At 36.2% G+C, this 15197-nt stretch overlaps 1 protein-coding gene across 8 annotated transcripts in view; it reads right to left on the minus strand.

Moving 5' to 3' along the window:
* Positions 1-15197, minus strand: part of PHTF2 (putative homeodomain transcription factor 2) — a 167244-nt gene that overhangs the window by 73981 nt on the left and 78066 nt on the right. For 5 of the 8 annotated variants that reach the window (XM_032642295.1, XM_032642299.1, XM_032642298.1 and 2 more), the window contains 3 exons: positions 13102-13288; positions 11098-11253; positions 6205-6423 (listed from right to left, as the gene is read on the minus strand). In XM_032642295.1, coding sequence (XP_032498186.1) covers positions 6205-6423; positions 11098-11253; positions 13102-13288 — 562 coding nt within the window. The remainder of the gene's footprint in view (positions 1-6204; positions 6424-11097; positions 11254-13101; positions 13289-15197) is intronic. The other 3 variants (XM_032642300.1, XM_032642301.1, XM_032642303.1) reach the window with 1 other exon arrangement.

Below are 15197 nucleotides of genomic sequence, written 5' to 3' on the forward strand. Positions count from 1 at the left end.
AAATATGGCTTTACCCACTGAAGAATTAATTTCACTTGAATGTGGCTTTATATTTTATTATATACTCAGCCGTGACTACAGGAGAAAAATTTTCTCTTTTAGAAATGTTTCAGTAACTATTCACCAAGAAAATAAAACAAAACTACAAATTTGGTGACATACTGACTAGAACACACTGATTCAAATACTCAGTGCTTCTGCACATGAGGAGAAATTTTTCAGTCTTCATGGTAGGCAGAAAAGGGTCCTCCAAACCTAATACAGACCTTAGTCAAACAAGAAAAAAAGCAGGCAGCTTTTTATTAAAGGGAGCTAATTTCAGCTAAAACTGAAAACATGAGCTTATTTTTTAGGAGCCTGAGAATACAAAATGTGTGTATAATCAAGTATATAACCCAAAAGCAAAACCAAAGTAAACCTAGAATACTATAATTAATATGCAGAGTAGAACATTAAAAAATGTTTATTTTACCAAAAAAAGAAGCAGAGTAGTGTGACAGATTTAGGACCAATTCTGTAGAGCATTCATTAAAACAAAATTTTTAATCATTTAAGAAAGGCCTAATTGGCATGTTTTGAAATTTTTTATTTTGTTTCATTCATTCACTCAACTAATATTAAACACCTACTATGTACCAGGCACTGTGTGATACAACAATGAGCAAAACAACACATGGTCCCTGCCTCTGTGCCACTTATGGGATTGCTAGGAAAATGGCTCACAGGTGTTTTCCTAAACCTCAATTCCAGTTATTATCCTCTGTGACTTAGATGAATACACAGATGACTCATCCAACACCCTTTTCTCATGCATTGTTCATTGTTTTTTTCACTTCTTAAATTCCAGGGAGCTTTGGCTATTCCCATGGCCACACCCTGGACCCTGTCACCACAAATTGCTCTACATCTGAAATGAGTCTCCAGCCACAGCCTCTCATCTTCCCAGGTCTCTCAAACCTTCAATTCAAAACACACTCTTCCCTGAACATACCTATTCTTCAACCTATCAGTCCCTTCTTGGTTTCATTTCCTTCTCAATCTAACATGTCTAGATTTTTACCATATCCATTATTTCAACCAGCATATCATCCTCTCTCCTGTCCCTTGAATAGCAACTATTTAGCACCTACACTGTATGACTTTGGGTGCATTATTTAATTCTGAGCCTCCATTTTCTCATCTACGAAACAAAAAATAACCTACATTGTTATAGGTCATGTGGATTGTATGAGACAATGCATCTAGATTACTTTGCACAGTGGAAGATATATAATAAATGCTTATTAAATGTTTGCTACTATTATAATTATTCCAACTATATTCCAGAGAATAGCATACAACTATGTAGAACAGGCAACTACAAATTCATAGTTTCAGATTCCAACTGGACCTTCAACCACGTGGCAGTGTGACTCTTTTTAATGTGTTACTTGGCTTGAACACAAGCAAACACAAACTCTCTCCCCATCATCTCCATTTCCCACAAATGAAAATGTCAAGCCTTCACCACCATCCACAAGCCCCTTATTCATCTCACTTCTTTACTGTTAATAGACCACCTGGCCTCCTGCACATCAAAGAACAGAGATCATCAGGCAGTAACTCCCTTGTGGTCTTACCTGCTTCGTGCACTCTTCCTCCTCCTATTTCAGCAGAGGACGTGTTCCTCGTCCTGCAGGAGGCTAAGCTTCCTAATCATGCCTCCCCTCCAGAACCCTAATCATTCAACAACTTCTGTACCTCTTCAATTCTTCCCTGTTTTTCCTCCTATGCACATAAGTGCTCAAGTATCTCACATCTTCACATTTAGGAGGTGGGGACCAAAACATTCCTTCAGTTTCTCCAACCTGTCAGGGCCATGCTTCTTAAACCTCATTCCTCATTTTCACCCCTCAGCCCTCTGTAGCAAAGCTTCTTTCCGCTGACAGTTTTCCTGAAGCTGAAGCCAAAATGAATGGATATATTTTTAAGAGAAACATTTCAATAAGATCGAGAATAATAATACTTGGTTTTATATTTATTTTACCCCCATTTGCTCCGGGTATTTTAATTTACAAAAATTACAGACAAAATTGAAACTTACTTTGTACCCTTCCCTGCTCTCATTCCCTTTTTAATTCCCCAGATCTATTATCCTAAATTTGGTGTTCATTATTCCCTTGCATGTTTTTATATGCTTACTGCATATGCTTTTATTCATAAACAATATATAACCTTGCATCTTTTAAAACTTCATTATAAATGGTATATTGTACGTATAATTCTGAAACTTGCTTTTTTATTCAAAGTTATATTCACAAGATTTATTCTTTTTGATATATGTAACTGAATTCATTCAATTTCACTGCTGTATATTGTTTTACCATATGCCATGATTTATTAATTCTACTATTGTTGGCTATTGCATTATTTTCCATCTTTCACTATCACATACAATGCAATGAACATTTTTTAATATGTCTCCTTGTGCCCATCTTCTAAAGTATCCTTGGAGTGAGAAGAGTCTTATAGTATGTAGACCTTCAATTTTATTATAAAGTAACAAAGTGCTCTCCGAAGTAGTTGTGCAGATTTATATTAACATCAGCTTTGAATAAGAGCATTAAAAAATTATTTTCTTAAAATAGTGAAAAACAAACCAGTACTTTTTGCAAGGAATGGAAATTACAGCTAGCTCAAATAAAGGTAGTGATTGGATGATGGTGTTTTTCATCAGAAACATTTTGTGGTGTCCAAGGGAAACTTTAACTAGGACCTAGGACAGAGGAATCAGCAGCCCTGGGGACCCTCTGTGCCTTGTAGACTTTCAGTCAATTATTCTGCCATTAATGTGCCTCAGCTAAACCCCATGTGTTTCTCTTCTATTGAACTTTAGTTACATGTTTGTGTATAGACACACATGTGTTACAATCTCATTACACATACTCTCTCACAACCCTTTTTCTGATGATAAGAATAGAATTCATTTTGTTCCTTGGAAGGAGTAAGCAGAGATAAAGACAGAACTGTTCAACACCGAGTCTTCAGTAGAACTGACTAAAAATAAGATGTTTGATATGAGAATATTTTTTCCTAAAAATGTGTCAAGTAGTAGCATTTCAAATTTGGGTTGGTGTGAGGTGAAACAGAAGTAGTACTTGCCTGGAGATTAGCCAGAGGAGGGGACCATGAATACACAAACCCGGAGAAAATAACAGATGTTATGTAGCAAGCTTTGGGCTTTGGGAGTTTAAGTCAAGTTTTCCTAAATCTAATTAGCACTAGCCCAGATGGAGGGAGCCAGGTTCCCTCTTCTGGGCTCTGCACTTCAGAGGCCCCCTTTCTGGCTCTGCTCCAGCAGTGCCCCTCCCTGTGAAGTAAGGAGTTTGCAGACTTGGGGATATGCATATCTGGAACCCATACCCTTCTGGATCCATGGGACGTAGAATTCCCTATCCTACTGGTCCCAAGCTGCCTTCCTAGGCCTGGAGAGGGACCCCACCAGTGTGTATATATCTGGGCCAGAGGAGTGGCCAAGGAATTTGGTTTGGAATGATGTGGAAGGAAGTTGGGTGTTGGACCCTAGGATGTCCATATTCACACGTGAGCCCCTCCCGACGCTGGATGAAGCTTGGGATGAAAAGACAAAAGCCTTAATCCAAAAGCCTCCATTGGTACTTTTACCCTAGTACCTGATAATCTGAGAAGAAAGCTTACCTACAAAGGACAGGGTAGCCCAAGCTGACATTCCATGTAGTGTAATTTGAGGGGCATCGCAAAACCCTACTTACAATACAAGGTATGCCTTGGGTAAACCTGTCCTGAGAATTAACCATGAACCTCCTCCCTAACTAATACAGTAATGAAGCACCAAGAAAAATTCACCCACAATTTTAATTTTCAAAAGCTCATTATGCATTATGATCTTGTGAGAAAAATATTTCATACGCAGACACCTGTAAAGTGAAAGGCTGAAGGCCTGGTTCTCATACAAGGCAATAATTTCTCCATTTGTAATGCTAGCAATGTTCTCTCTTCGGAAAGTTTATAAAGCTTATATCCTGCCTGTTCTCCTTTAATAAAGAAATATTAAATATTTTAAAATAAACTTTCTTTAATGAGCTAGAAAAAAAATTCTTTTCTTACCTAAAGTAACAAGTATTTTTTTCCTATAATTTCTTCTAAATATTTTAAAGTTTTATTTCTTTACACTTAGGAACTATCTGGAATAAATTTTTGTCTTTGGATAATTATTTGACCCACAACCATATACTGAACAGTCCATCCTTTTTCTGATTTGCAATGTCACTTATGTCATACATTAGGGATCCATACAAAGAGGTAACTATTTCTGGGTTTTCTATTCTGTCCCGTTGGTCTATCTGTTTACACACTGAGTCTGCCTGGCCTGCTATAACAAAATACCACAGACTAAATGGCTTACAGACAACAGAAATCTGTTTCTCGTGGTTCTGGAGGATGGGAAGTCCAAGATCAAGGTGCTGGCATATTTGGTGTCTGGTGAGATCTCACTTCCTGGTTCACAGACTACTCTCTTTTTGTTGTAACCTCACATGATGAAAGGGAAAAGGGAGCTCTCTAAGGCACCCCTTTTACAGGGGCAGTAATCCTATTCATGAGGGCTCTACCCTCATGATCTAATCACTTCTCAAAGGCCCCATCTCCAAATACTATCACATTGGGGATTAGGCTTTGACATATCAATTATGGGGGGACATAATATTCAGTCTATAGCATACAGCTGTACCATATCATCTTAATTACTACACCCTTAAAGTAAATTTTTATACTCAGTAAGAAAAGTCCTCTGTTCTTCAAAATTATTTTTGCTATTCTTGACATTTTGCTCTTTAGTGTGGACTTTAAATCAGTCTAAGTTCAACTAAAACACAAACAAACATACATGCTGGTAGGATTTTGATAGAAAATGCAGTGATAATGGGTATCTCTTTCTTGTTCCTGACGTTAATAAAAATGATCCTAGGGCTTCCCTGGTGGCGCAGTGGTTGAGAGTCCGCCTGCTGATGCAGGGGACGCGGGTTCATGCCCCAGTCCGGGAAGATCCCACATGCCGCGGAGCGGCTGGGCCCGTGAGCCATGGCTGCTGGGCCTGAGCATCCGGAGCCTGTGCTCCGCAACGGGAGAGGCCACAGCAGTGAGAGGTCCGCGTACAGCAAAAAAAAAAAAAAGATCCTAAAATTTCATCATGAAGTATGATAGGTTTTTAGAAGGTTCTTTGACAGTTACCTTTTATCAGATTAAGGAAGTTTCCTTCCATCTCTAGTTGTCTAAGAGTTTACTTGTTGGTTTTATTATTAAGGTTTGATGAGAAGTTAGATAAGAGTGAGAAGAAGGTAAGGAAGAGTAACCCCCAGGTTTCTGAACTGGCAAGTGAGTGGATGGAGATGTCATTCATAAGAAAAACAGATTTATGAAGGAAGACGAAGTATTTGGTAAATGTGAAGTACTGGTGGGACATTCAAATGAAGATATCCTATAGACCTGTGCTGTCCAATATGGTATCCTCCTCACATGTGGCTAGTGATTACTTGAAATGTGGCTAGTCCAAATGAGATGTGCTGTTAAGTGTTCACAACAGATACTGAAGAAAGTATTAAAAAATGTAACATATTTCATTAATATTTCTCATACTAGTTATATGCTGAAATGATAATATTTTGAATATATTGGGTTAAACAAAACATACTTAAATTAATTCCACCTTTCTAAATGTTTTTAAATGAGACTACCAGAAAATTTTAGATTACACATGTAACTCTCATTATACTTCTGTTGGATAGCATTACTATAGGCACTTGGAGATACAAATCTGATACTCATGAGATGTGAATTTGTGAATTATAATCTTATAGGTGGAGTTAAGGCCACAGGTATAGATGAAACTGACCGTGTGGTATGCTGAGTGAGAAAAGGACTAATGCATCTAAAGTACAATTTGACTTACAAAACTCTATTTACTGACAATTTCTCAGCAATATATGTTTGCAAGTGAGTGACACAATCATTATACAAATACTGAGATTCTATGTTCCAGTGAAGCCAGACTGCAGCTCACAATGAAAATAAAAATAATATAGGAACATTATTTTAATTGTAAGTTTTTTCTTCACCTCTGTAAAATCTGTACTTACATTCAAAGGAGCTGGACTTATAGCCCCACATAATCCAACACTGTAAACCAACCTGATGAAAAGGGTCGTCTCTATATTCTTTTTTCACACATGGATTAATTTGAGGATTTTCCACATCTGTCTCACTGGTACAAGATGATCGGCATTCTGCACAATGTAACAAGTCTTCCCATAATACATCTTCTGTTTCAGATTCTGGCCTTGTGCTCTCAGAATCCTGTCTGGAACTTGAACAGCGAGAGCTGCAACTAGTACCCGATTTAGGGGCATCCTGAAATCAAGATATTCTTTGACATTAATACAATTTATGTACCCTTTCCAACTCAAAGGATTCTATCAGAAATATATATCGCTACTTTTTGCTAAAACAACACACACACTGTCAAATGACAGTGAAATAAATAACAAAGCATTAAAATACATAATATTTTTTAAGGAGAAACAAAATTTCTTCATATCAAAATTTGACTTCACATCTCAGCTCAAGTGTTATTTTGCAGGCAAAAGTTGTGCCTGTTTTCTCTTAAAGTTTATACAAAGTTCAGAATTCAGAGACTAACCTAAATCCATATGGACTGCATAGTCAGTGAATGTTAACCCACTTTAATTGATGTGTTTAATGGAGTTCTTTTCTTAGTTTTTTTTTTTAGCAACAATAGATTTCATGTATCTACTGTTTTTGTTTTTCAAACAGAAGTTCAATAAATTGATATAAAATTAACAAATAATCTATATCAGGAAGATAACTGCCAACTCATGTTTCTTAATCTATTGTAAAAAAGTGAAAAACTAAAAGGCACAAGTTAAATAATTTCTGATCAATTTACCTTTTTCCTAAGAGTTTTTAACATACAAAATAAATACCTTTGACTACATTTTAATTTAAATTAATTCCAAATAACCTTTCCTAAATAAAGAATGGTAATAACCATCCTTATGTAGTCAAGTATGCTGAAATTTTTGGATTTGTTTTTAGCTATCCTCTGTCACTAAGATTTTGTCAATTCTACTTTAAAATGTTTTATATTTACCCCTCTCTATTTTCCATGTTATCACCACAGGTCAGACTTCATCATTCACACCTTGTTTGCTCTAAGACCTTCCTGACTGACCCCTATCTGAAAGGCCTTGCCCTCTTTCCAGATTAACCTTCCCACAGTGAAGCTATTTTTTCATTCCTCAGACAAAAATCTTTCTGTGGCTTCCCACTGTTCTCCTGCATAAAGTTCACATTCCTTCACTGAGCCTTGTCTTCAAACGTGCTACTTCGGATCCTGTTCTCCACTTCTCCTCCAGTGACACTGGGCTATGTCTTAGCCTCTAAACACAGCTTGCTCTTTGCCACTCTAGCCTCTGATCATGTTCCTACCTCTTACTGTAATCGTACTCTCCTTTAAAGCCTACTTAACAAAAAGTGTCAGGAAAAGACCATCTCTACCCCTTTCCAGCTGTCTTACCTTGTTTCTGAGTCTTAGTTTAGCCATCTACCAATGGGGAATAAAACTACCTACCTTAAATACATATTAAAAATTAAATGAGCACTGTAGCTTTTAATACAAACCTAGTACAAAGGCGCTCGACAAATGTTACTTTAAAGGCACTCTCTATTTAGAACAATTACTTTGTCCCTAAAGCGAGTTATTAGCATTTATATTCATCTGATGATAAATTTTGCATTGTTGTCTGGCATCTGTAATACTGTCTGTCTTAGATGTTCATGTATTTCATATTCTCAAATAAATCAAAACTCTCAAATACACTATAAGTCTATGAAAGGCAGAAGCCAAACACTACTTTTTTTTGCCATCATTAGCACAGGTAACAAAATGTCTTAAATGAATGAGATATATTATTGATAATTTATTGATATTAGAATGGGATACTAAATATATATTTAGTGTACTGATAGAGTACTTGTGGGAGGAGGGTTGTTTGAGGGAGATGTAAAAATTTTCCGAAAGAGTTGAGCAGGAAAATGAAAAAAGAAAGAAAAAAAATACAGAAAGAGAAAAGGGTAAAAATTAGTCAGCTTTCTTTCGTGAAAAGCACTCTAAAAATACTTCTGATTCACTAATGCAACCAGAATATTTGAAGCATAAGCAGTTTTCATCACAACAGTTTTCATTAGATAGAAAGACACAGATTGTATTAATTGCTAATCCAAAATTTTTGATAAAACTAGCTTATTATCTATAACTAATTTCTGATGCAGGCTTGTTAATCAGATACAGAAATAAGTAATAGGATTAAAGGCCTGATGACTGTTTAAGTGAAACTAATGGGTGATTTCAGGGATAAAGAAATATCTATAATTCATTATAAATGTATTTTGTCAAATACTGATTAATAAGTGGGCCATTTTACAAATGTAAAATCTAAAAATTATTGCCTATAATTGCTTACATTTGAAACAGAATTTTATCTGCAGTATTTAGGTAGTTAGTGGCCACTTTAAATTTCACTACAAATTACTGAATTAAGCCAAAAAATAGGAAATGCGCTACTGCTCATTTAATACAATTCGTTCTGCTTATTTCAAATCTTTAGACAGATAGCTAAAACTGAGGATATAATCATATTAAGAAAGTTTATTTATTTGAACTGAAATAGATGAAGGGAATAAGCATTTATAACATAAATGCTTTGTGTATGGCAATTATGCATAATCTTATTTAAACTTAACAATCTGATGAGGCCAGTCTCCCTCCCTCCCCACTGTACAGAGGCAGAAACTGAGACTCAGGTAAGTTAAATAATTTTTCCAAAGTCACTTAAGTAGTCTGACTCCATGCCCATGGTTTCTTCACTACGCTTTCCATCAAATGCTGCCTTCATCAGATGAAAAGCTAATCCACAATACGGAATAAAAATTAAAGATACCTGCAGAGTTAAACAAAGCAAGACAGAGCTAGGCAACAGGACAAATGCTTAAACAGAGCTACCGGTTCCCCAGGACACCACCTGTATCTCAGATAACCAAGTAATTCTACCACCATCTTCCCAACAAGAGACTGGAAGAAGCCAATCAGATATAGTAGATAGTAGAAAAAGGCAAGAAACCAGGGTGGGGATAGGGCTTGGGGGTTGAGGGGTAAGAGGGAGGAGGGTTAGGTGAAAGTCCAACACACTGAATGGCAAGATCACTACCTCATCCCCAACCCCCTTGGTGCCAAACACCATGACAGCGTGGTATAATATCTACCACCCCCATGCCACCAGAAGATTGGATGATTCTTCCTGAAAAAGTAAATGCCCCTAAAAAGTTTATCTATAGATTCTGACATCTGGGAGGCTTACAACAAATGGCTGGGTCCCTGACCAGTACTCTTAAAGTGAGGCCCACCAGTCTTACCCCTGCACAAAGTGCTTCCCCAAATGATTTCTTTGTGCCTCACCCTAAAAGAAAGCAGTATCACCAGTAATTTGAAGAGTATAGTAATAAATACATATAGATGCAAAACAACACTATAAATCCTCTGTCTGAATTTTACTTATTCAAAGGAGGCTGTGTTTTTCTTTTTCAATAAAAAATAAGAACAACTTTGAAGGTGGTTTGACTTGAGAGTAAAAAAATTTGGAACTGAAATACAGCTTTTTAAATATTTTCTAGTCTAAAGTTCCTCACTTCACAGATGAAGAATTTGAAGACCAGATTTTATTTTTAAGTAATCTTTTATATCATTTTTAAAAAGATTTAAAACAACCAATGCCTACTAGCTAATTATCAGCCTTACTTGGAATCTGGAAGACTTTAAGAAACATTTATTTTTTAAAAGTTAAGATTAGTAGAATAATGTTCTGTCCTTCAAGAATCTCAATATTTCAAAATATAGCTGCAAACCAAGAAAAGTAAAGATTAGGGGAGAGAAAAGTACCTCTAAAGCCAAGTAATTTATTCTATAGGAGAGTGGAGACCTCCTTCTATAGGAGGTCCTAAATTCTTTCCAGGACCAACAGACTTCTACCTGTGCATGGAATAAGACTTTGAATTTCACAAGCATGGTTAACTGGCTTAGGAACACTAAACGGTACATCAGATAATGTGGATGAAGAGGCAATGAGTAGACATACTGGCATTAGTGTCTTTCTAATGGCAGCCACTGAGAGAAGAAACAGCTGTAGTCACGTAGAAAGATTGACTAGAGATAAAACCACAAAGAAGAGTGTACAAAGAACAAGTAACTTTTCTAATCTTAAAACTCTTAAGCTATCCATATTCCAGCACAGCGTAATATTAGATTTTTCGCAAGTTTGACCCTAAATCATCAAGAAAAAAAATATATATTCTAATACAGTACAAAAAGAGTAGAAGGTAATGTTTATCAAAAAGTGAAGTAAAAAGTAATTCATGTGCCTTCAAGCAAGACAATGTATTGTCTTTAGAATAAAATGTGAAAATACAATCGAATGAAATTTTTTTCTATTTAAATATTTCAAGAGATATAATAACTTCAAGAGATGTGATAAAGTTGGAAAAGGGTTTGGAGAAAAACAGACATTAACAAAGAAAACCAGAATCAAGAAGAAAAAGGAGTTGAATTTTATAGCCTGGGCGACTTAACTGGTGACAGTAACATGAAGGAAGTCACTTAGAATAATAACTTGGCTACAATCTAGAAGTTACAAAGCCTTTCAAATCGTGGAAAAGACTAACACAGGAGTTCACAGATTGTCTCTCCAGGATCTTCTTTAAAAGGAAACAACAAACTCAATGTATGAGTCTTCAGAGATAATGCACAAAATGAATACAAGTGTGTGGCTATCATGTGTGAAATACATTAATCTAAAACTGCTCCTCTGTAAGTCCAGATCATATAACAGTAAGATATTGAGATTGATGGGAAATATCTGCTATTTCAATAATCTTAAATTTGTTGAAAAAAGTTGTAAATTAAAAACATACAAAATAGATATATATGTACAGATGCAAGGCCAAAGTATATACCTCATTAGGGTAATGTTTCTTATAATGGTGTGACTTTCTATTCCGAAGAATGCTCTCAGAAGTCCTGTCTGCATGACAGCGCAATGGGTATCCTGTTTCTGGACCTTCTTCACTGGAGACTTCATCAGAGACATTTGTTACTGTCCTTTGGGTATCCTAGGTTAGGAGTATAAAAAGAGTTGTTGGTAATTTCTGACTAACCTTGCAGCTTTAAAACTGCAAAATTTTAAATTATACATACATATACACATATACCTTCAAATACCTCTAAAGATCTCAGAGTAATTGATTAGTACTACCTGATTTTCTAAAAAATGTCTTAAATCAGTGACTAAAGTAACTCAATAGTCATTTGTCAAATATTGTTCTATGACATTTCTGTTCACAAAAGGATCTGAAATGTCTAACAAAATTGAGAACGTAAAATAGTATAAAAGCAGAACAGAGACCCTTTAAAGGAAGCTTGAGAGACCTAAAATGAATTACATTATTCTCACAAACCAAAAATGCTATCAATCTTAAGACCAGCACTGATTTAATAATGGGTTATGAGGCAATGAGGAAGTGACTGGTAGCTGAATGAAATACATATGAGGCAGACAACACCATGTAAATATTGATTTTTTAGAGATAACCAGATTCCAGAAGTTCTGAAACTGAGAGACTCCAGAGCAGATATTTTACTGATACTTTCATGTTCCTCTTATATGACGTTAGTAGGTAATACATACCTGGAAATGTGTTTGAAAACTGCATGACTAAAAACTTAATTTATTTGTTGACTGATGCTAGTGATGTGAGGCTCACATTACCAGAGAGTTAAATGCCTCAAAAATCTAAAATCAGAGTAAGGGACTCTGATTCATTGCTGCCCCATGCTATTTATTATATAGCTACAGGTACTGAAAATACATGTACTGTCAAGCAATAACACATACTTCACTCAAAATAGAGAATACTCTTTTCTTCCTTTACTTTCCTCAACACACATGTTCATGCTTACGTTCCTAAATGTAACAAAGGTAACATCTTTTAATCTGACTATATATATATATTTTTTTTTTACTGTAACAGCTTTTAAAGAATAAATTATTTGGGCTTCCCTGGTGGCTCAGTGGTTAAGAATCCGCCTGCCATCGCAGCAGACACGAGTCCGATCCCTGGCCCGGGAAGATCCCGCATGCCACGGAACAGCTAAGCCCATGCGTCACAACTACTGAGCCTGCGCTCTAGAGCCCGTGCTCTGCAACAAGAGAAACCTCAATGAGAAGCCCGCCCCCCGCAAAGAAGAGTAGCCCCTGCTTGCCTCAACTAGAGAAAGCCCATGCGCAGCAACAAAGACCCAACACAGCCAAAAATTAAAAACAAACAAATAAATAAATAAATAAAATTAAAAAAGAATAGATTATTTAACCAAAAATCTTCAGGTAAACAAACAGAAAGAAGATATTACATTAAGCTTTGTTACAATAAACCCAGGGTTTCTTCTGGAAAAGTAAACAAACAATTGTTATCCTTAGCAAATATTTCCTCAGTAAGACTTTTTTTCAAATTAAAAACAAAACAAATGTGCTGACACCAAAGGTAACAAAGGTAGGAAAAACAAGGTAATATTTTCTTAAAGAGAACATTAATGGAAAACCAGGGTCCTAGTTCAGTGTCTAGAATAATTTACATGTTTCATTTGAAATAAATTCTTACACACACACAAAACTGGGGAAATAAAAAGTAACGTTTAACAAATATCAACTATAAATTACAAAGTGCTTTAACACTTCAGAAAAACTGGAGCTATCAATCAATTCAGAAGGTGCCAAGTTATACTGGAAATCAGGTTTATTCACACTACTTTATCGGATTTTCAGCTTCATCAGTGTGATTTGTAAAGGCTCAGAGAACACATTCTGGAGAAAATACATATACTCAAGGGCAACTACTATGTCTAAGTCACTCCCCATTAACTAACATAAAATCACACAAATTACTTTTAAAAATCACACTTACTTTGCTGGGAATGTTCCTCAGTGCTCCTGTGTTCCAGGCGGCCTCTTCTGCTCGAAGAGTTTCACACTGAGGTTCATGGCTTTGTACTCCATCTTCGCTGCTTTTAACAGTCTTTTTCCCATCAAGGGATACATAGCCATTGTCAGTCTCAGTTGATTTATCAATTGAATTCTTTGCTTTCTTTGATCTAAAAAGGAAAATATGTGAAGCATGTTACGTGGACTTAGCTTATTCTGGATAGGTTACCAGCAGAAATTATGATCTGTTAATAATTAAATCTGGTAGTTATTTCTCAGCATTTTAATCACTACCTTATTTTTACAATAAATAATTCAGAAATATAATATCTATCATAAAAAAATAAACATGTAAATCAATGTCCTACTTCAGCTTATTTTATAACTTTTAAGGTCTTACAAATAGCAATTCTAAGAGACATGCCCTAACTTACCAAACAATTATTGGTCAAAATCACCTGGTCTGGACTTCCCTGGTGGCACAGTGGTTAAGAATCCGTCTGCCAATGCAGGGGACATGGGTTCGAGCCCGGGTCCGGGAAGATCCCACATGCCGTGGAGCAACTAAGCCCATGCGCCACAACTACCGAGCCTGCGCTCTAGAGCCCGCGAACCACAACTATTGAGCCCACGTGCCACAACTACTGAAACCCGCGCACCTAGAGCCCGTGCTCTGCAACAAGAGAAGCCACTGCAATGAGAAGCCCGCGCACCACAACGAAGAGTAGCCTCCGCTCATCGCAACTAGAGAAAGCCCGCGCGCAGCAACGAAGACCCAATGCAGCCAAAATAAATAAATAAATAAACTTATGAAAAAAATGATTTAAAAAAATCACCTGGTCTTTGAGCAAAATCTAGGATCAAAATTTTAGTGATTTTATTATGGTTAATAATATATTTTTAAGGTCTTATTTTTTAAAGAACTACCTCAGTAATTATTAAGTTGCAATTAGTGGTTTAGTTTTTTTTTTTTTTTTTTTTAATATTTATTTATTTATTTATGACAGTGCTGGGTCTTCGTTTCTGTGCGAGGGCTTTCTCTAGTTGCGGCAAGCGGGGGCCACTCTTCATCGTGGTGCGCGGGCCTCTCACTATCGCGGCCTCTCTTGTTGTGGAGCACAAGCTCCAGACACGCAGGCTCAGTAGTTGTGGCTCACGGGCCCAGTTGCTCCGCGGCATGTGGGATCTTCCCAGACCAGGGCTCGAACCCGTGTCCCCTGCATCGGCAGGCAGATTCTCAATCACTGCGCCACCAGGGAAGCCCTTAACTTAGTTTTAATACTCTCCTTTACCCAAATACTTTACCATTAGTATGGATACATAAATATTCTGATAAATTCATTTTAATATACAATGGAGACACAGGACCTTTTGTAACACAAAGCACATGAAAAAAAGGAAAACTCTGTACAAGATTCTACATAATGGAAGAAGTAAAAACAAAGAACGCAAAGAAAAAGAAGTAACCTCTTTCACCCACTGAAATACTCTAGAAAAAATGTTAGTAACGTAGCTTACAAGTACCTAAAAGACTACAATTGAGGTTCTTCATTTATAGGTATTAAGTTTTTCTCAATACAAAAAATATAACATGGAAAATAATAAACCATTTGATTAATAGGCAAATGCTTGAAGAGTCCTCTTCAGAGACTACGGTGGGTGAAAGAATGGCTATCCAAAAGAAATATTAGTAGAAACATAATGTAAATCCCACATAAAATTAAAATGTGCTCAATGCAGATTAAGTCTGTCATAAAACATTACTAAAAAGCAATTGTATTTAATTATACTTAAATAAATTCCCTTGAATTTTCTCCAAAGTATCAGTTTTGCAAGACAGGAAAAATAAAACTAGTATATTGCCTTCAGGCAGCTCAAAAAACAAAAGGACTTTCAAATGGGGAAAAATGTTATGTTTAACACTACAGTTACTCAGTTCTATTGGAATCTATCAGAACTGTGCAGGACCTTAGAATTCATCTATGCTAAATATTCATTTTGGAAACAAGGAATCAGAAATATAAAGAGGTCTAAGTGACTTATTTAAGGTCACAAAGCCAGTTAGAGGCAAAGCTGCCA

This window comes from Phocoena sinus, chromosome 9, assembly GCF_008692025.1.
Source record: "Phocoena sinus isolate mPhoSin1 chromosome 9, mPhoSin1.pri, whole genome shotgun sequence".
NCBI classification, from domain to species: Eukaryota; Metazoa; Chordata; class Mammalia; order Artiodactyla; family Phocoenidae; genus Phocoena; species Phocoena sinus.